This window comes from Capricornis sumatraensis, chromosome 16 (assembly GCF_032405125.1).
Source record: "Capricornis sumatraensis isolate serow.1 chromosome 16, serow.2, whole genome shotgun sequence".
NCBI classification, from domain to species: domain Eukaryota; kingdom Metazoa; phylum Chordata; class Mammalia; order Artiodactyla; family Bovidae; genus Capricornis; species Capricornis sumatraensis.
In genome coordinates, this window is record NC_091084.1 from 78,533,681 (window position 1) to 78,556,996 (window position 23,316).

Below are 23,316 nucleotides of genomic sequence, written 5' to 3' on the forward strand. Positions count from 1 at the left end.
TCAAGAGATGGGGGTGACCTGATCTAGAGACCCCCTAGGACGGAATTCGTGTGGTTGGTGCCGCTGAGAGCACCGGTGCCTGATATTAAGGATTTCCTTTATTTTGTTCTATTTATTTTTAATTGGAGGATAATTGCTTTACAATGTTGGGTTGGTTTCTGCCATACGACAACGTGAATCAGCCATAAGTATGGATCCCTTCCTCTTGAGCCTCCCCTCCCCTGCCCCTGTTTCACCCCTTCTAGGTCATCGGAATTTCCTTTATATTACTAAACTTTCTTTATGTTATCTTCGTGTCATATGATTCAGTCGAGTGTCCATGTGCTGCAATGAAGTTGCTGGAGTGGCACAGAGGTGGTGAGATGCACATGGTTGTTGTTATTATTGCTTAGCTGCTCAGCCGTGTCCGACTGTTTGTGACCCCATGGACTGTAGCCCACTAGGCTCCTTTGTCCCTGGGATTTCCCGGGCAAGAAGAGTGGAGTGGGTTGCCTATTCCTTCTCCAGGGGATCTTCCTGACTCAGGGATCAAACCTGCGTCTCCTGCACTGGCAGGGAGATTCTTCACCGCTGAGCCGCCAGCGAAGCCTGAGCGCGTGGTTAGGGAAGAGCAACGCTGACGATAATAATGATGATGGTGTTAGTAACAGTAGCAGTGATAGCAAACACTTACATAGCAGTTACTGGCTGCCAGGCATTGCTCTAAGCATTTTATATGAACTCTCATCTTATCCTCATAATGACCTTATGAGGTAGGCATCGTTTTTTCCCCAGCTTCATCAAGATAGTATTGACATATAGCATATGTAAGTTTAAGGTATACAATGTGATGACTTGATATATATATATATATATATATATACATATATATATACACACACACACACACACTAAATTCAGTATATTTATATATGTATTTTGTGACATGATGACCACAATAGGTCAGTTAACACCTCCATTTCCTTATCACTTTTTTGGATGTGTGGTGAGAATATTTAAAATCTGCCCTCTTTAACAAGTTTCTGTGTAGTTGATTCCCAAGTAAACACTATTTTAGCCCCATTTTTCAGGTGAGGAAACTGAAGCAGAGACGGTTAAATGTCAAATAAGTTGCCTAAAGGGAGAAACCTGGAGCAGAAACCCAGATGCTCCAGAATGACTTTCTGCAGGAATCCAAGGTAGAGTGTTAAGCTGCTCTATTGGAACAGCATTAATAACAGAGAGTGACCATCGAGGGCTGGGCAGCCTGGGGCCACAGGTCCAGCACCTGTGGCCATGTTTGTCCTCTTCTCTGTATTTCCACGTGCTGGTCCTGGTCCACACCCAGTGGATGTGGTAGCCTCTGAGACAGGGTCTCACAGGACTGAAATGTTTAACTTCCTGGTCCGTTGCCAGCTTTTTCCAGCTGCCTGGGAGGAGGGAGTCTGTTCCTTTCAATTGTTCCTGTTTCCAGGACAATGAGATGAAGATGTTCCCGTTCTGGTGGGTGTTATACATTTAGTGGTTGCATCCAAGCAGTCAGACATCAGGGCTTCAGGACTGGGACGTCTAAAGCGTGGTGGTGCCGCCTCTCGCTTCCCCACTCTGACTCCAGAGAGCCGGCAGGTCTCGACCAGCTTTAAGTGAGTTCACTGCTGTGGTGACTGTCACAAGAGAGATGCTGGGAACCACGCTTACAGGCAGAATCCAAAACTTCAGCTCACATTTCTGAAATTTCTAGCCTTTAAGACTTTTTCTAGAGAAATATCCAAGCAAGAAAATAAACTACACATTATTCAAGTCCTTCAACCTTGCTGTACAAGTAAGTTTTTCCTGCATTGTTGGTATCTTTTCTATTTAATTGAAAGTTCCTATCATTTCTGTTGGAAACAGACAATGAAACAACTCATTTGATAGTTTGTAATGAACCTAAGTTCATTTTTCTAAATTTTGATTAAAGTTTCCAAAATCTTATTGTATACCTGTTTTCAAGGTTTGAATTAAGAAAAAATAACAATATGTAAGTAATAATAATCAACAACTTTTTTCCTGAAGCTTTGCAATGTCTATAATCTGTTCATTAATTTTTATAATCTGATCTTATCCACAGCAGGTAGAGAATAATTATTGGCATCCCTATTTTACAAATGAAGAAACTGAGGCTCAAACTGTCTGAGTGGAAGAGCTGGGATCTCCTTGGGTTAATGGCTATTTCAGAATCTGAGGACCTAATAGTATTAAGAACTTGTCATCAGAACCAGATGTAGAACAGCCCAGTCCAGGGTAGTGAGCCCCACACCCATTCAGAATTGTTATAAATTTCTTTTGCATGACTTCTCTACCTCTCCTCTGCCAGCCCCTCATTATAAGGATGCAAGATAATACAAAATTTCTCAAGCTCTTTCTGAAAGAGATTCAGCTTCTCTTTAAAATATATTTTCAGCTACCGTTATCTGCGAGGATCAGTGAGTTTACCTGGCAATTCCACAGCACCTTCTTCTGGAATTCTGCAGCATTCTGTAAAAAAAGTTCTTTTGACTTTCTTTGTGTATGACTCTCGCAATTATGGATGAGGCTGGAAGTGTCAATTACGATCAGTGTGTTGAAATGTATGGGCCCTAATCAACAACTTGGATGTCAGAGATTGGAGCTTAGTTATAGAGGAGGGCATTGCAGAACTTGAAATGAAGGGGTCCCATGACTAGGAGAGCTGGATGGGTGGAGAAACTGTGGAACATAGACTTGGTATGGACTTGGATGGTAGACTTGTGGGGCTGTCTTCCAGGGGCCATAGGGTGGCAGTGGCAAGGTTCCCAGGTGAGAGTTGAGTATATCTGTGCAGTGAGAAGCTGAGAGTGCTTAGTGCCGAGGGAACTAAGTTTAGCACTTGTGAGTAATTTAGTTTTCCCACTCTTTGCCTCCAGGTTGGGGTGGGACTCATCCTCGTGCTCCTACAATCCCTGGGCAAATGCCTGTCACAGCACTGAATACCACACACTCTGTGAGAAGAGGAATCAAGTTGATTTCCTCTGCTGCTTCCTGATCACCTAGCCCAATACTTAAAATAATACCTGTTGAATAAATGAATGAATGAGTAAATGAATAGGGAATCTAAGGCTCTTCCCATATGTCAGCTCTATTTTAATTTGATTTGATTAATTATAGGAAGTGTTAGTGCTCATCTGCTAAGATGTGGAACTCTGTATGAAAGCTGATCCAAAAGAGACTGGGAATGTTATGACCACTGTTAGGGATTTTAGAATACACTAATTTGCTCCTTGCTGGCTTAATACTGTAATTTTTTTTTCCTTTTTGAATGAAAATATTCTTTGGATTACTTGTGTCCATTAGCATTCCTGAGTTTATTTTTTTTAAAGGAATTAAGTTTTTTAAAAAATAATTTTATGTATTTATTTATTTTTGGCGGTGCTGGGTCTTTGTTGCTGCACGGGCTAATCCCTAGCCGCTGTGAGCAGGCCTCCCATTGCGGTGGCCTCTCCTGTATCAGAGCACAGGCTCCAGGGTGTAGGCTCAGATGCTGCAGTTTCTGGGTTCCAGAGCACAGGTCCAATAGTTGGGGTGTGTGGGCATAGTCACTCTGTGGCATGTGGGATCTTCCTGGGTTGGGGATTGAACCCAACACAATCTGCCTGCATTGGCAGGCAGATTCTCCACCACTGAGCCACCAGGGAAGCCCTGAATTTAAAATTTTGAGCTTTTTAAATTTTGTTCTTTTGGACCCTATGTCTCAGTCTTTATTATAACAAAGCATAAAAGGGCTGATACTTCTTTTCTTCCCCAGTTTTTAAAAGAGGACAGGCTGGTCTTTGGACCTGGTTGAATTCCTCCGTGTAATATATTTTTAAGTTCTGGGCCCCAGCTATGAATCTTCTGGTTTAATGATGTTTCAGCCTGTAAATTTCCTTTTTACCCAGAGTGAACATCTGGGCATTTTGGCAGAATCCATTGCTATTTCCAGTTGATCACAACTGACCATTTAATACTTCAGGGTCATTCCGTTTCAAACCCCTGATGTGTATTCAAATAGATAGCTTCAATTAAAATCCAGACTGGGCTACTTGCTGGTCATGAGAAGTAAGCTTGAGCATGCCAACTGTCTTTGACATGGATTCTTCATTATAAAGATGGCACATGTATCTTAAGGATTATTGTGGAGATTGAGTGAGATGATGCTTGTAAAGAGTTTACTACAGGGTGAGTGATAGTCACTCAGTCGTGCCTGACTCTTTGCAACCCCATGGACTGTAGCCTGCTAGGTTCCTCTGTTCATGGAATTCTCCAGGCAAGATTACTGGAGTGGGTTGCCATTTCCTTCTAACCAGTGACAATTAAACATCAATACATGCTTGTTCTTACCCTCCGTAAACAAACAAACAAAAAAGCCCCAAACCATCTCTCTTCCTTGATTGCTCTTTCTCTGACTCCTCCTTCCCAGAAGCTCCTGTTTGTAGAAAATGCCTCTCTTCCCTCCATCCTTTGACTAAGATTTTTCCCTCTTGTGTGTAAATTTGAACTTTTTTTTTTTTTTTTTTTTTTTACAACAACAGACTACTGTTCTTTGTTACTAAACTTAGGCTGGGTGAGTGAGGCTTTCTATTTAGGCAAAATTTTCTTGAAACCTCAATCACAGGTTATAGTTTTCCTGAGATGATGGGTTCCCTATAATGTGTCTCCCCATGACCTGCCATATAACCAGAAGACTACAACACATGTTCGGAGTGGTGGTCCCAATTTGTTAGTTTCTCCCTGTGCCTTGGGTTGATATGTCTGCAAGGAGAGTGGAACATGGAAGATAAATTCTCTCATTGCTAAATTGTAGCTAGATCCATTTCTTCCTGGCTACCAAGAGAATGTATTTTTGGGTTTAATAATTGCGGGTGGGCTTTTCAAACCTCCTGTGAATCTCAGGAGCTGTGAATGAACTCCAGCTTTACATGGCTTACAGATAATTTGAATATGACATTTCCCTTATGATTTCCTATAGCTCATCTTTCAAGGTGCATGTAGAATAAGTCAAGTCCTTCTTTCAGACTTGTAGCCTGCCAGACTCCTTCCTCTGTCCATGGGATTTCCCAGGCAAGAATGCTGGAGTTGGTTGCCATTCCAGGGGATCTTCCCAACCCAGGATTGAACCTGGGTCTCCCACATTGCCGGCAGATTCTTTACCACCTGAGCCACCAAGGAAGCCTAGGTATCTCATATATGTAGAATCAAACAGTATCTGTCTGCACTCAGTGTATATTGGAATGCATTTTTAAGGTTAACTTAATATATGTCCTACAAACTAATTGAACATTCTCCCCCCCTGTGCTATAGTATAGGTTCTCACTAGTTATATATTTTATATATAGTAGTGTATATATGTCAGTTCCAACCTCCCAATTTACCCCACCCCCCCTTTGCCCCCTTCATGTCCTCATGTTTGTTCTCTATGTCTTGATAATACTCTTTACCTTCAGTTTCCCTCACTTTACAAGTGAGAATATAATGGCCCAGGAAGGTGAAGTGAATTTCAAGAAATCTCACAGTTACCTCTTGGCTAAGTTAGGACTAGAACCCAGCCCTCCTGACTCAGTCAGACACTGTTAACACCAAATGGTGTTACCTAGGAAAGAAAGAATTATGAAACTCAATCAGTTTTCTAACCTAATAGAATGATGCAATGAAAAGTGTGAATTTGACATTAGATGTAGCTGTGGTCAAATTCTATTTTATCACTTGCTAGCCTTGGGATAGTAAGTATGAGAAGAAATTTCACTGACATTTAATTTCATCATCTATGAAGGAGAAAATAAAATTTGCTTTTCAGTCTCATGATGAAATGATATGGTGCATAATAAAATGCTGAGTTACATATTCAAAGAGGTCAGTTATATGGACATGAATTTTTCTCAACCAATTCCAAAACCGGCTTGGCAAGGAATTTTAAGAGTTTGCACCTGAGAGTCTAAGATTGGGCAACATCAGTCACCTACTAGATTACTTCTAAGTTCATTCCAAATTGCTCTTTACAACTTTAACAATTTCCAAAAAGAGAATACATTTGATAGAAAAACACAAGAAGCTGTTTACCATCAGCAGTGGTCAAACAAAAAGAAAAAAAGAAAGATAAAATTTAGCAATAAATAAATAAATTGCAATATCCATTGCTGGCCTGGGTGAAAGAAAGAAAGAATCTAATACATTTTGGTGATAGCTGTGTAAATTGGGAGTGGTACCCTTTTGGTTAGAGACAGCAAAAGTCTTTATAATATCTGTAATGCTCTATTGTACATATGGGGCTTCCCTGATAGCTCAAACGGTAAAGAATCTGCCTATAATGTAGGAAATGCGGGTTCGATCCCTGTGTTGAGAAGATCCGCTGGAGAGGAGAATGGCAACCCACTCCAGTATTCTTGCCTGGAGAATTCCATGGACAGAGGAGCCTGCCTGGGTACAGTCCATGGGGTTGCAAAGAGTCGACATGACTGAGTGACTAACATGTTCATGCTTTCACATTGTATTCATTTGAGAAATTATCCTAGGAACCCAGAAATAAATTAATGCATGTTGAGGTTTTCATGGTATTAGAAACAATGACTTATTGTTAGATTCATCATATATGAAATGAATCACCAGTCCAGGTCCGATGCATGATACTGGATGCTTGGGGCTGGTGCACTGAGATGACCCAGAGGGATGGTACAGAGAGGGAGGAGGGAAGGGGGTTCAGGATGGGGACCACGTGTATACCTGTGGCAGATTCATGCTGATGTATGGCAAAACCAATACAATATTGTAAAGTAATTAACCTCCAATTAAAATAAATAAATTAAAAAAATAAAAAAATAATGTTTAAAGAGTTTATAATGATATGGGAAATGTTTAAATTATAATGTTAATCAAGATTATATGTTACATAGATTGCATGATTTCAAAAGGATAAGTGAGAAGTGAACAAAAATCCATATATGGAAGAAAGAGTGGAAGGAAAATGCACTAGAAAATTGAGAATTTTCCTTTTTGATGGCAGCACTAAGAGTTATATTTTAATCTCCTTTAAATGTTTTCTAGACTTTGTCTAATCATCCAGATTTATTTTTGTAATTACTCCCCCCACCTTTTCCTTAGAAGATTTGCTGATACACAACCTTGGCAAAAACCTGAGCGAGCAGCTGTGTCTGTCTTCTGTTCCTCTGTCCGCTCCATGGACTTTGTATTCTGGCTTCTCAGAGGACCCTTTATGGTGTAGGAGGGCTTATAGGCTGAGGGTAGGAACCTATGGGGTCTGTGTTCAGTATCCCACAACCTAGCTTCTGTGACTTGGGCTGCTTACTTAGTATGTCAAGGTCAAAACCAAAGATGTGTGGGTCAAATTGTGACAAACACTCTTAATAGGTTTTTAAGCAGAAAAAATAGGAAGTGATGATTTAAGAAGTCCATTATAGCCCATAAATAGATGAAATCCCTCATCCAGTTTTTGAACCTGGGTCACTGAGGATTGTGGGAGATTTCCGAGTCAAAGAAGAGATTATGAAATCATAGATAATTTCTCACTGCATTTTTTTTCCCTCTCAGCAGGAACTTTAAAAAACCCTATTTAGGCATTTAACACACATATCATCAAAGCGGGGGGAAGAAAGACCAGATGATGCAGAAATACGGACCAGATGGAAAGACCAGATGATGCAGAAATACAGACCAGATGACCTGTTAAGAATTCTATTGGTTCTGTCACCTGCTGTGTTAGAATGTAATAGAAATTCTAATAGGAAGCTATCAACCTTCTTACTGCTGCTGCAGTCGTGTCCGACTCTGTGTGACCCCATAGACGGCAGACCACCAGGCTCCCCCGTCCCTGGGATTCTCCAGGCAAGAACACTGGAGTGGGTTGCCATTTCCTTCTCCAATCAACCTTCTTAGATCCAGGTATTTTATGTTTCCTATATTTTTTTGATTTTAGATTTTTAGTCATTCAACAGATGTTCATTGAACACTACCCCAGGTGTGGCAGTGAGGATTCCTAGCACAAAAAATTCCTGCTTTCAAGCTACTCCTAATGTAGGGTGGGAGAGTGCAGGACGACCAACACAGCATAGTGTGCAAAAGTCCAGGGTGGAGATGATGTAGGTGGACAGTGGAAGTTCTTATAATCTAGACTAAGGTGAGGGAAGAGATCATTTTCCTTGTGGAAATTTTGAAGGATGTTTAAGAGTCAGTCAGTAGAAATGGGAATGGTATGTAGGATGGGGCAGTAGGTGGGGTGATGGAATGACACGTGGAAGGCAATGAGGTGTGAATGAGCATGACTCGGTCAGAAATTTAGGGTAGTCCACAGTAGTGAACAGGGAGGGGAGCTGAAGGATAACATGGATGGGTTTGCAGGGTCCAGGGACTTGTAATGAGACTAAAATGCTTAGATTTTATCTTGAATAATTGAATCAGTTCTGATGAGATGGATGAAACTGGAGCTGATTATACAGAGTGAAGTAAGCCAGAAAGAAAAACACCAATACAGTATACTAACACATATATATGGGATTTAGAAAGATGGCAATGACGACCCTGTATGCAAGACAGAAAAAAGACACAGCGGTGTATAATGGACTTTTGGACTCAGAGAGAGAGGGCGAGGGTGGGATGATTTGGGAGAATGGCATTCTATCATGTATACTATCATGTAAGAATTGAATCGCCAGTCTATGTCTGACGCAGGATACAGCATGCTTGGGGCTGGTGCATGGGGATGACCCACAGAGATGTTATGGGGAGGGAGGTGGGAGGGGGTTTCATGTTTGGGAACACATGTAAGAATTAAAGATTTTAAAATTAAAAAAAAATTAATTAAAAAAAAATAAAGAGAAGTCTTTGAAGAATTTTAAACTGGATAATGACATGATTGAATGAGTAAGTTTTATAAATTTCATTGTGCTTGAAGCGTGGACCACTGAGCAGGTGTCTGGGTGAGGAAAATGATGGAGATACCGGCTATGATGTTATTGTAGCAACCATCAGCTTACTTTGCTAATTAGTCTAAATCTGGTGCTGAGAACTGTGGTTGGGTATGGTGACAGTGAAGTGAAAGCGTTTGTTACTCAGGTGTGTTTGACCCTTTGAGAACCTGCCAGGCTGTTATGTCCATGGATTCTCTAAGCAAGAATACTGGAGTGGGGCAGCCATTCCCTTCTCCAGGGAATCTTCCCAACCCAGGGATCGAACCTGGGTCTCCCTCATTGCAGGCAGATTCTTTACTGTCTGAGCCACCAGGGAAGCCCACAGTGTAGTAGGTACTCAAAAATGTTTATGGAATAAATAAATGAATGAATAATGAATGGATGAATGAATGGATGAAGGTTAAGGAATAAGATTTGAAAAGTTGCAGTGATTCATTTTGGTATTATAAGATGGACTAGTGAAGGAAAAAGTCAAGGATGATTTCCATGGTTATAGTGGATGGTGGAGGAAGTATAGAAGATAACCAGGTGCATTGACCAGTACAATTGGGAGTTGGAAGTGTGGCTGTGAAAAATATTTAGGAAGATGATTTTCCCATAACTGGCTATTTTTAATGAACTCATATATGTATATATATATATATAATATATATATAATTATATATATTATATATATATAATTTTTATTATAAAAGACTTCTTGAAGATATCAATGTAAAAAAATGAGAACTTATTCTTAATGGTTACAAAGCAAGAGATGTAATATTTTGCAGAGTTATTTTGCCTGTGATTTAGCTTTGTACTTTGGGAAAATTACTGATTTGAAGTGTAGAAAATAATATGTATGTTTTTGCTTTGGGGTTCGGGATTTGGTTTGATTGTATTGCACATTGCATTCCCCCATTTTTTATTTTTGAAATGTCTTATAAGAGGTAGTAACAATTTTTTCTTGGTAAACCTTTTGGACCCAAGTTCTTTTGGCAGCTCACGGTTCATGGATAGTCCAAGAAATGTCACGGAGTTTTTCATCCTGGGACTCTCCCAAAACCCCAAGGTGCAGAGGGCTTTGCTTGTGTTCTTCTTGATTGTCTACCTGGTCTCTGTTGGAGGCAACCTGCTTATCATGATCACCGTTATCTTCAGCCCCACCTTGGGCTCGCCTATGTACTTTTTCCTCTCATGTTTGTCTTTTATTGATACTTGCTATTCCTCATGTATGACTCCCAAACTTGTTGCTGACTCCTTGTATGTGGGGAGAGCCATCACTTTTGAGGGCTGCCTGGCTCAATTCTTTGTTGCCCATTTACTGGGAGGTGCTGAGATCATCCTGCTCACGGTGATGGCCTATGACCGCTACGTGGCCATCTGCAAGCCCCTGCACTACACAGCCCTCATGACCAGGCATCTCTGTGCCCTGCTGGTGGGGCTGGCTTGGCTGGGGGGCTTCCTGCATTCCATGCTTCAGCTCCTGCTGGTCCTGCAGTTGCCCTTCTGTGGGCCTAACGTGATCAATCACTTTGTCTGTGACTTGTACCCCTTGCTGGAGCTTGCCTGCACCGACACCTATGTCATCGGCCTGCTGGTGGTGGCCAACAGTGGCGTGATCTGCCTGTTGAACTTCCTCCTGCTGGCTGCCTCCTACCTGGTCATCCTGCGCTCCTTGAGGTCCCACAGTGCAGAGGGGAGGCGCAGAGCCCTCTCCACCTGCGGGGCCCACTTCACGGTTGTTGCCTTGTTCTTCGTGCCCTGTATATTTATTTACATGCGGCCGTCATCTACTTTGTCCATTGACAAAATCGTGGCTGTGTTTTACTGTATTTTGACACCCATGTTCAACCCCCTGATTTATACCCTGAGAAATGCAGAGGTGAAAAATGCCCTGAAAAACCTCTGGAAAAAATGAGCAATTGTGGCTGGAGGATACGGGAACCCAGGGAAAGAAATGACCAGTCACTCTCAGAGAAGAATTCTTACTGTCTTTGTGAAAGTTGAGAAATCAGCAAAAAATTTCAGAATAAAGCGGATTTGAAAGTTTGAAATTATGCCTAGTATATCCATAGCCTGTGTTGTTGACCATGCAAGTGAGTATATGCCCCTTCATGTTTTTAATTCTTAAGTGAAAGTGAAGTTGCTCAGTCGTGTCCGACACTTTGTGACCCCGTGGACTGTAGCCCACCATCCTCCGTGCATGGGATTCTCTAGGCAAGAATACTGGAGTGAGTTGCCATTTCCTTCTCCAGGGGAATCTTCCTGACCCAGAGATCGAACCCTGGTCTCCCACATTGGAGGCAAACGCTTTAACCTCTGAGCCACCAGGGAAGCTCCCTAAGTTTGTCCTAAACTGCAGAGCATGGAAGCACCACATTTTTCTTCCCAACTTGTGTTTGAGATGGAGCCTTCCTCAGTCATGAGCAAAATCTCCTAATTGAAATGTTACTAACCTGGTCCTCCAACTCTGCACATCAGAGTACTTTCACCTGCACCTGATTTATACTGACAGTGATATCAGAAAGAATCTATAGTGTGATGACACTTTGAGAAAACAGGGAATACAATTAAGATTGACTGAACTAAAGTCGTGGAAGTGTATAGAATAGGTTTATACACTGAAACCTAAGCATGATTGTATACTAACTAATGTGGTGTGAAATTCTGAAACAAATGTCTGGTGTGCACATGTGACCACACACTTGCAACCCCCCCCCCCCCACCCCTACATGGTGTATGGTTTATCGAGCATTGATCTGGTACTAGCACACACTGCTCCACAGCTCAGACACTCAGTTGTGTCTGACACTTGCAACCCTATGGACTGGGGCCAGCCAAGCTCCTCTTTCATGGGAAAATCCAGGTGAGAATATTGGAGTGGGGTGCCATTTCCTCCTTCAGGGGATCTTCCCCACCCAGAGACTGAACCCACGTCTCTTAAATCTCCAGCATTGGCAGGCAGGTTCTTTACCACTGAGCCACTAGAGAGGTCCCACTTCTTATCATTCAGCTTAGTTCAATCGCTCAGTTGTGTCTAATTCTTTGTGACCCCATAGACTGCAGCATGTCAGGCTTCCCTGGGAGTTCCCGTACCAGCTCCCGGACTTTGCTCAAATTCATGTCCGAGTCGGCGATGCCATCCAACCATCTCATCATACTGATCATCAGATTCTCAGCAGGTTGAGATATTTAACTACTTTAAGGAGACTCATGTTTCCAGGAAAATAGTAGACTGCTGGTGGGTGGGACAGTTTTTATTTTATCAAAACTTAGATAAACACAGGCATTTCCTAAATATAAGGAGAATAAAGGGTAGGTAGGAATATTTTGCCAGATGAGATTCTAATTTACAAGGCCATTGCTTAAGACAGGGCATTGCTTCTTCTTCCTTTCCTTAAGTGAATAGGCAGATAGTCATTTAATAGACTCTTTCACTGACAATCACAAAACTTTTTTTTTTTTTTTAACATTGATTCATCCTTTTAGACTATAGAAGGATGGGTAGCCTTTAACTAGAAGGGTTTCTCCAGGTTGAAGAAAAGCAAAACCCAGAAGTATATATAATGTGTAAAGCAAGGGGAAAGAGTAATTTAACTTCTTACGCAGGATACTGTCTACAGCACAGGCAGAAGTCGGGGTAAACGAGCAAGTGGGGGTAAAGGAGAAGCTGGGCAAGTCCCCAGCTACAGCCAAGTCACTGTCTCCCCATTTGACTTCAGCTTACTTTCCATTAATTTGTGTCACTATTGGAAACAAAACAGAACATGTAGAAAACCTCATTGCATAGCAGAAGAATTAACTCAAAAAGTATGGACTATGCATACAGAGATTTCAGGAAATCCTATTCATGGGTTGCTCAAGGGCTATTGTATCTATGTGGAACCCTGCTGAAAATGGTCAGAGATGTACTCAGGTTGAACTAGAAAAATCAATGTCTGCCAAATGTTCTGATTCAGTAGAAACAAAATAAATTTAGGTAATTAAATTATTATTTTCATGTAATAACTTAGGTATCTAGTACCTAAAGGGCTTCCCTGGTGGCTCAGAGGGTACAGGGTCTGCCTGCAATGCAGGAGACCCAGGTTCAATCCCTGGGTCGGGAAGGTCCCCTGGAGAAGGAAATGGCACCCCACTCCAGTACTCATGCCTGGAAAATCCCACGGACGGAGGAGCCTGGTAGGCTACAGTCCACGGGGTTGCAAAGAGTTGGACGCGACTGAGTGATTTCACTTTCACTTTAACCTAGTGTTCACGTGCTCAAAAATAGCTTCATTTTTAAATGGGCAAAGGACTTGAATATGTATTTCTACAAAGGAGACATACATTTGAATAACAAGTATATAAAAAGATGTTCAACAACATTAATCATCAGGGAAATGCAAATCCAAACCACAGTGAGATATCCCCTCACGGTTAGAACATCCATTATGTAAAACAAAAGAGTTGGCATGGATGTGGAGAAATGGGGACTTTAGTCTTACTGTCAATGGGAATATAAACTGGTACAGACCCTTTGGAAAACAGGAGGGGGTTTCCTCAAAAAATCAAAGTTAGAAATACCGTATGTCCTATAATCCCACTTCTGGATATTTATTCAAAACAATTTAAATTAGGATCTCAAGGAAGTATTTGCACTATTAAGTTCATTTCAGCATTGTTCAATCCCTGGGCTGGGAAGATCCCCTGGAGAAAGGAAAAGTTGCCCACTCTAATAATCTGGCCTGGAAAATTCCATGGACTATACAGTCCATGGGGTCTCAAGGAATTGGACATGACTGAGTGACTTTCACTTTCACTTTTGGGCTTCCCTGATAGCTCAGTTGGTAAAGAATCCACCTGCAGTGCAGGAGACCCCAGTTCAATTCCTTGGTTGGGAAGATCCACTGGAGAAGGGATAGGCTACCCACTCCAGTGTTCTTGGGCTTCCCTGGTGACTCAGCTGGTAAAGAATCCCCCTGCAATGTGGGAGACTTGAGTTCAATCCCTGGATTGGAAAGATCCCCTGGAGAAGGGAAAGGCTGCCCACTCTAATATTCTGACCTGGAGAATTCCATTTACTGTATAGTCCATGGGGTCTCAAAGAGTCAGACATGACTGAACAACTTTCACTTTTCACTATCAGCATTATTCACAACAGCCAGGATGCGGAAACAACCTAAATTTCCATCAGTAGATGAATGGATTTTCTAATGTGGTGTATACTTATGTGGAAAATCATTCAGACTTTAAAAAGAAGGAAATCCTGCCATTTGTAGCAACATGGATGAACACTCAGGTCATTATTATAAGTAAAATAAGTCAGTGATAGAAGGACAAATACTGCATAATTCAATTTATTTAATTGTATAAAATAATAAAACTCTTGGAGACAAAGAGAGCAAAATTACGGTTTCTAGGGGCTGGAGGAAGGCAGGAATGAGAAGCAATTATTTAACGAATGTGGAGTTTCAATCTGAGAAGATGAAAAACTTGTGAAGATGTTTACGTGACAATGTATTAATAAATGTATTAAATGCCACTGAACTCTGCACTTAAAATGGTAAATTTCATGGTATGTGTATTGTAAGACAATAAAATAATCAAGGGGGAGGGACAGACTTTGAGTGAGGTTGGCAGCAAACAGGAGCAAAGTTGTTAACTGTGGCGGACGGAGCTGAGTGCATGGCTTCTGAACTTCAGGAATGCGTTCATTTGGTTTAAAGGTAAAGGCTGTTAGCAAGGAAAGGTGATTCTGCGCAGGGTTCCAGCTGGCTCTTCATCGCTTCAGAAGCGGAGGGACAGAAGACAGTAGAGGAGCCTCCTTTCTGTAGTGTTTCTGTTCTCTGCCTCTGGACATCTTTATTCATGAGAGACTAGCTGGGTGTGATTTTCTCAATGGCTACTCTGTGAAAGCCTAGGATTTACCGTAAGTTCCCATGATTCTCTCTCTGAGTAGAGAGAATGCCATGAGAATACCGCAGAAACCATGAGAATCTGTCACCTAGGTACTCATCCCAGAGGAAGTTTATATGTTTATGACTTTTAAATTACTCGGTGTTTGGGAACTGGGAATCCTGTCATCTATGTCTCCTCAGTGAGTCACTCATAAAAATGTCATGATGTCCAGGATAAGCTGGCGCATAACTTTGAAGACTGTCATTTCCATTCTCAGAGCAACCATACCCTTTTGAACATTCATATTTTCAGAGAGAAATTTATTCTCTGATCTCTGACCTATGCCTGAAATCACCCCATATATCCTCTGCCAGGATCGCCAATGCCAAAATGAGGAACAAAGCCCTGTCACCAAACTTTGCACTTACCTTACCAAGTCTCAGCCTTAACTGTAGCCAGAGGCATGTGTTTAACCACAATTCAACTGCATTTCTGGCCTCTAATTATTGTTTGTGGGAGCCAGATAGGGGCAAAGGAAAGTCCTTGGCTGATACATCAGCAAAGATTCCAACAGGGCCAATTACTAATCCTCTGAGGACTTGACAGATCAATGTACCAAACCCTGCACTTTGTGAAAATATAGTTAAGCACTTCTCTAGAGTCAATGAAGAAAGAATTGCAAAGGAGGGCCTTGAAATAAATAACCACACAGCCATCAGTCAACAAGCTGAAATCTGTTCGGGACTCACTGCTCCCAAGGACTCTTTGGCAGAATTGATTTGAGAAAACCATGTCCAATCAAATGGATTTGACTTACTTATACATTCTGTAATGCCATATACTAGTTTTTCCTGATTTGAAGAATTGTTTATAATGCATGTTTGAAGATGCATTTATAACCTCACAAGAAGCCAAGAAAGTGAGTCGAGTCAAAATTAAATTGTACAGCTACCACTTTCTTAACTAACAGTTCATTTTCTGAGTAAATCCTGAAAATGAGAGAGCTGTCTAGAGACAAAGAACTCCAGTGTTCCTCTTGATAGTTATACACAGCCTATTTGCAGCTGTGGGGCAGATGCCTGGTGGGAAGAAAACAATGACTGTGGTTAATTTAAAAAGTGAAGAATCTGCAGTTAACTAATCCAGGTTAGTGATAACTAATTCTTTTTTTCTGCCATTTAAGAAAGGTTAACTTAATTTAGCCAATTTTGTTTCACTGAAATAATTTTTGTAGTTAGATTATGTGAATTGAAGGTTAAACTTTCTGAGAATGAATTTGGATGTAATGATGAGAAAATATCACTAAGAAATACTATAATGTTCCCAAAAGCCTTCCCTGGTGCTCAGTGGTAGATGGATGTGCCTGCCAATGCAGGAGACGTGGGCTTGATCCCAGGGTTGGGAAGATCCCTTGTAGAAGGAAGTGGCACTTGTAGAAGGAAAACCCACTCCAGTATTCTGGTCTGGGAAAGCCCATGGTCAAAGGAGCCAGGCGGGCTACAGTTAATGGGGTCACAAAACAGATAGACATGACTTAGTGAGCAAACAACAACGATGTTTCCAAAAAGATGCTGTTGAAAACTACAAAGTCACTTTGGAAAACTATGGTTAGTATTTATGTATCACCAAATAGACTGATTCTGTACATATGAATTATTTTATATTGAATTTGAGACCATCATTCAGAAAAATTGTGATCTTTCCAGATGGACCAAGATGAATTGATGGAAAGGATGAGCAATGTAACAGAATTCATCCTACTGGGCCTGACCCAGGATCCAGGACTGCAGACACTCTTATTTGCTGTGCTTTTAATCATCTACTTGCTCACACTGGCGGGTAACCTGCTCATCTCCGTCACCGTCTTCACCAGCCCAGCCCTCGGTTCTCCCATGTACTTTTTCCTGTCCTATTTGTCCATGATAGATGGTTTCTACTCTTCCTCCATAGCACCCAAGTTGCTCTTTGACTTGGTCTCTGGAAAGAACACCATCTCCTTCAGTGGCTGCATGACTCAGGTCTTTGCTGAACATTTCTTTGCAGGAGCCGAGATTGTCTTGTTGGTTGTCATGGCCTATGACCGCTATGTGGCCATCTGTAAGCCCCTGCACTACATGACTGTCATGAGCCGACCTGTGTGTGCGCTCCTGGTTGGAATGGCTGGGGCTTTAGGCTTTCTCCATGGAGGGATCCAGATTGTGTTCATGGTTCAGTTACCATTCTGTGGCCCCAATGTCATCGACCATTTTATGTGTGATTTAATACCTCTCCTGGAACTGGCCTGCTCGGACACGCACACTGTGGGACCCCTGATATCTGCCAACAGTGGGTCCCTGTGTTTGCTAGCTTTCTTGATGCTGGTTGCTTCCTATGTTGTCATCCTGGGCTCCCTGAGGACTCAGAGCTCTGAAGGGCATCGCAAAGCCCTGTCCACCTGTGCGTCTCATGTCATGGTTGTCATCTTGTTCTTTGTGCCTTGTTCGTTCCTCTACCTAAGACCCACGGCCTCCTTCCCCACTGACAAAGCTGTGGCTGTGTTTTGTACCATAGTAACTCCTTTGCTGAATCCTTTAATCTACACCCTGAGAAATGCAGAAGTGAAAAATGTCATGAAGAAACTCTGGGGACAAATAATGAAAACTGATGATGAATAAACCTTGTGTGGAGTATTCAGATTAAAAAAAAAAACACTAGTGATATTTTATAGAAATTTATTTCCTGTATTAGTCTGGATCAGGTTTTTTTCAGGGGCTCACATATTGTAAGCCAGGGTTGCTATCCATTAAGGCATAGTCGACACAGTGCCTACAGCCCACAAGTTTTTTTTTTTAAATTTAAATTTATTTATTTTAATTGGAGGCTAATTACTTTATAATATTGTATTGGTTCTGCCACACATCAACATGAATCCACAGTAGTTTTAAGAGCCCCTGAAATGATTTAATTTTAAAACAGCAAGAAAAAATTAATATAATTTAAATTCAACTTGGATTATAGTCATCTATATAAGAATGCAGTCAGAAAGTATGATTTTTAATATTTTATGGAGGAAATGGTCCATGAGGATGAAAGTACCAAGGGCTCAGAAAAGTCATAATGTTGCTCTGATTGTGGGTATGAAACAGATCAACAGCAACATTCTTGAACACTCATTATACCAAGAACTATGGCTAAAGTGAAGCTTTATTTTAAAGGAGAGAAAGTGACTATACATGAAAAAAATGTAGAACAGTAAAGAAAGTCTTCTAAAAGTACATTTATCAAAGTATACTTTTTCTGATCACCCGGGTTTGAGAGGTTTATAAATGTTCTCCCACTACAATAATTTAAAAAACCAACTTTTTACTTATCACATTCCCAAGAAGAGAGGATTTGCAGACCGAAGTAGTTTTTAAAAATTGCATTTCCATCATTCCCTGTAGTATACCATAGTTCACAAAAAGAATTGGAAATAGAATATTGGAGAGCATAAAAGAAACATCATTTATAAAGTCTGTAGAGTTAAGGCAGAAAATACCTGTACATTAAAGTAGTTTTAGACTCCAACAAAGGAAAAGAAGACTCTGAAAATGAAGCAACTCATGGGAAATTACCAGTGATTTAAAAACAAGTATATGTCATAGATGTTTTCGCTGGTGATGGGGTAATAAAGGTTCTGTCTACCAAGCCAGAAACGTGGATTCAGTTCTTGGTTTAGAAAGATCCCTTGGAGAAGGAAAGGCAACCCGCTGCAGTACTCCTGTCTGGGAAATCCTATGGACAGAGGAGTCTGGTGGGCTACAGTCCATGGCGTCACAAAGAGTGGGACATGACTAAGTGACCAAGGACAAGAATGTGTGCCCCAGAGCTTGGCAGCAATCACACAGTCAGTCGTTTTGAAATCCGAGCTAAGAGCTTTGGCTTAAAACGTCTTGATTTCTCATCTTGTCTACAGTGTGAATCAGCTTTGTCAGTATCAGCAAGATGCTTCACCTCTCTGCTTTTTCTTTTTTTGTTGTTGTATTTTCATCTGTAAAAGGGAACTAACATTATGCACTTGCTTAAGTTGTGAGGATTAAATGACTAAATTGGGAAAATGAGTCTGCTGAAAATCTAAAATTGCTCAGACATTGTCGTAGCCTTCAGAGATGCCACCAGAGCCTAAGGGATGCTGGTGATAGTGGTTCCTGCCAGTGGAGTCCAGAAAGCACTACTGTTATTCACTAAGCACGACCACAGGGAGACCAGATGTTCATTCCAGCCTCACTTCACTGCAAAATGTGTCATGTCAGCCAGTGAGCAGGTCTCTGAATACTGAGAGCTAGTCCTTCACCAACTTCCTCTTCTGAGATTAAAATGCCCTTAAATATCTCTACAGTGACAAGTGGGAGAGCTGATGGAATCAGCGTTGAGATACTTGAGTAGCTATTTCAGAAGCTCTCACTGATGGTGGATCCTGTCCTGATCCCGTCCTCTGGAATAAAGAGGAAAGGGACAGCTCTCTGGAATAAAGGGAAAGGCCGATCTCTGTACAGAGCTTGCGATTTCTGAGGGAGAGCTCAGAAACTTGTTTTCATGAGATTTCTCAACCAAGGATTTGAATATCAGGCGATGCTGGCTTTGCATTTCCCATGTTCTTTGGACTTTATTATCAGGTTAGATCTCACTGCATATATAAAGGCTTTAAAAAATAGATATTTTATTTTGCCATAACCTCCTATGAGTGATCATTTTGTAAATATATGTGAGCAACTCTGGGTTTAAAAAAAAAAATCACATATATCTTTTAAACATCTAGTCGTAGTCCCCAAGAAAGCTGGAATGAAACAGGATGATGTAAAAACAAAGATAATAGTGATGATAATGATAGCTGTTTACTGAGCCCTTTCTGTGAATAAAGTCTTCATCTGAGCACTCATTCGTTTTATGTTTTGGAGGAAGCAGATTTGTGATCTTAATTTATGTCTTTCTTTAATTTGTCTCAAACTGTGGAACTTATCTCTGTCTTAAATATTTCTTCACCTGAACATAATGGTGGACCTATGTTAAGGGTGGTGTGAAGGTAAATAAATCAATGCTAGTGTTAAAAATTATGACAGCTTTTCTTATGTTTTCACCCTGTGCAAAGTGGTTTATGTTTGTTTTATTTAATTTTCACTACAGCTCAATAATTGCAGTCATATTAATATTCCCATTTCATATGTTAGGAAATGAAGTGTCAGAGAGGTTAATTACATTGCTAGAGATCAGTTATCTAAAGTTTGGCTGAATGAGAATTATATCTAAGCCTATGTGACCCACAGCCTTAGGGTTTACCAAAACCATTTTGTACCCCCCTAACATAAACAGCCAATAAACTAAATTTCTCATGTTTCCCTTGAATCTTTAGAATTCTCTTCTTGAAACCTTTTGGCCTTCATGTGATAACCAACTGGAAAGTGGACTTTCTTTCACAGACCTGAAATGCACAAGTCTGAGAAGAACCAACTAGTGACTGGGTGGTGATTCCAGAAATTTTTGATTCCCATGTAATAGGAAATTCCTTTGACATTATTTTCTTCTCCATCTGCACTACATACATAACAATTGTTATGTATAAACTACTCCCACTTGTAGTACTTTCCTTTGTTAATTTTTTAAATTAGCAAATATATTTGATATGAATATGTATTCATTCTGCTGTTGTCCATTAAAATATATATATAAATAAATAAAATAATATTCTGCTTGAGGTAGGGGAGTTCAAGAGAGATGGTAAACTTTTTATTAAGTCCTGAGCAATAGCCATGTAACCATGACCAGTGGAATAATAATGCCAGATACAGTTTTTTTTTTCTTTTTATTTGACAATTCGTTAGACTCCTATCACCTGTCAGATACAATGCTCTTCATAGTCAATCTCCTTTCATAAGATCATAAGGATGAGATTGCCCTGCTTTTTAAATGTTTTAATTAAATTTTTTTAAAACTAAAAATTAAATTGAATTAAAAAAATTAAAAAATATTTATTTTGGCAAAAGAAGAGAGTGAAAAACTTGGCTTAAGACTCAACCTTTAGAAAACTAAGATCATTGCATATGGTCCCATCACTTCATGGCAAATAGATGGGAAACAATGGAAACAGTGACAGACTTTATTTTTGGGGGCTCAAAATTCATTGCAGATGGTGACTGCAGGCATGAAATTAAAAGATGCTTACTCCTTGGAAGAAAGCTATGACCAACCTAGACAACGTATAGATGGCAATGATGACCCTGTATACAAGACAGCAAAAGAGACACAGATGTGTAGAGCGGACTTTTGGACTCTGAGGGAGAGGGAGAGGGTGGGATGATTTGGGAGAATGGCATTGTAACATGTATACTATCATGTAAGAAACGAATCGCCAGTCTATGTCCAATGCAGGATACAGGATGCTTAGGGCTGGTGCATGGGGATGACCCAGAGAGATGTTATGGGGAGGGAGGTGGGAGGGGGGTTCATGTTTGGGAACACATGTATACCCGTGGTGGATTCATGTTAATGTATGACAAAACCAATACAGTATTGTAAAGTAAAATAAAGTAAAAATAAAAATTTAAAATAAAAAAAAATAAAAGCAAAGACATTACTTTGCCAACAAAGGTCCATCTGGTCAAAGCTATGGTTTTTCCAGTGGTCACGTATGGATGTGAGAATTGGACTATAAAGAAAGCTGAGTGCAGAAGAATTGATGCTTTTGAATTGTGGTGTTGGAGAAGACTCTTGAGAGTCCCTTGGACTGCAAGGAGATCCAACCAGTCCATCCTAAAGGAGATCAGTCTTGGGTGTTCTTTGGAAGGACTGATGTTGAATTGGCCACCTCAGGCGAAGAACTGACTCATTGGTAAAGACCGTGATGCTGGGAAAGATTGAAGGCAGGCAGAGAAGGAGACGACAGAGGATGAGATGGTTGGATGGCATCACCAACTTTATGAACACGAGTTTGGGTGAACTCCGGGGGTTGGTGATGGACAAGGAGGCCTGGCGTGCCGCGAAGAGTAGCACACGACTGAGTGACTGAACCGAACTGAACTGGGTCTTGCTTCAGGCACGTGGGCTTCCCTAGTCCTGACCTGTGGGCACGAGAGCCCTATGGCTCAGTGGCTGTGGCTTTTGGGCTTCGGGTATCTTAGTTCCCTGACCAGGGATTGAATCTGGGCCCCCTGCAATAGGATCGTGGAGTCTTAGCCACTGGACCCTCAGGGAAGTCCCTAAACTGCACATTGTTGGATGCACAAACTGAGGATCAGAAATGTTTGTTGCCTAACATGGCTTGTAAACTAAACAAAAAAACAATTTAGTCCCAGAGAGTAACTTTTAGAACGGTGGAAGCTTAACCAAGTTTGTAGAAATAGCTGAAGGAATAAGTAGAACAGAAGAAAAAGATGCTGATGATTAAAAGGATATTTACCAAATTGTTGATGGTGATTACCTCTAGATAGTGGGCTTATAAGTGGATTTACACTCCCTCTGTCTGTCTCTCTCTCTCTCTCTCTCTCTCTCTCTCACACACACACACACACGCACAGATATGTGTGTGTTGCCAGTCTTATTTTCTAAATTCTAAAAGAGATATGTGTTTAGGAGGAAAAATATTTTACATAGTCTTGGAGATAACACTTCCTTTGTAGACAAGATCAGCAATAATTTATAAATCATCTAGAAAACTTCTGGTGGTATTTACTGATGTGTTTATTCCAACAGGTTGAAATTTTTCAAAAATGAGCAGTATTCATAAGATGGTTGAGCCACTGTTAATCACGACTTGAACAAAAAAAACAAGAGGGCACTATATCAGTCCTTTTGGCTATTTGCTATTTTAACTGTAATAAAAATACAGTTTTTGAATTTCAAAAGTATTCTTTTCTAGAAAGCTTCCTGAGATTTAACTGTGGGAAGCTGGCTTGGCTACTTTTTAGTAACCCTCCCAATGATTTCATATTTTGTAGTTAATTGGAAAATTAGCTCAGTTATATGTTTATAATCTAACAGCAAAAATGAATTGGTAAAGGCTCAAGGTCTGCTATACTTAGCTATTATTAACGACATCATCAAAATGTGGTAAAGTTAAGAAAGACAATATTTTGCCTAAGAATTCGGCAACTGTTGTTTTTGTTATGGATAGAAGTTCAGGGTAAAGCAATAACTATTTCCTAATTATCTCTTGAACTTAATGGTTCTTGGAGACTGATTTTGAATACCTGTAGAAGGAAAATTATTTTTCCATACTAATTTCTAGTTTTTTTGTTTTTTCTTTTTTAGTGTAAAAAATGGATATTTGTGGCACAGTGAATTACAAATTATTTGTTAAACAAGGTATAAGCTTATTGTAAATTATAGGCGTCCACACTTCTAAAGGGTGCATCTTGGGATGGATGCGGTCAGAGTTTCAGTCCTCTCATTCCAGGAAAGGAATGAAATGAACATGGATGCATGTTTTAAACTCCAAAACACTAGGCTCCCTCAGAGTTTGAAACAGAGTCAGTAAATATATAAGGAAATATCACTTTCCGTCATTGGC

General features: G+C 40.6%; 2 protein-coding genes across 2 annotated transcripts; both read left to right on the plus strand.

Moving 5' to 3' along the window:
* The first annotated feature begins 9,927 nt into the window (after window positions 1–9,927).
* On the plus strand, window positions 9,928–10,836 carry LOC138092432 (olfactory receptor 4C3D). The gene has a single exon (XM_068988321.1). The coding sequence runs from the start codon at window positions 9,928–9,930 to the stop codon at window positions 10,834–10,836; it is 909 nt and encodes a 302-aa protein (XP_068844422.1).
* A 5,683-nt stretch (window positions 10,837–16,519) lies between these two features.
* Window positions 16,520–17,449, plus strand: LOC138092515 (olfactory receptor 4C45-like). The gene has a single exon (XM_068988498.1). It carries the CDS (start codon window positions 16,520–16,522, stop codon window positions 17,447–17,449), a length of 930 nt encoding a protein of 309 aa, XP_068844599.1.
* The last annotated feature ends 5,867 nt before the right edge of the window (window positions 17,450–23,316 follow it).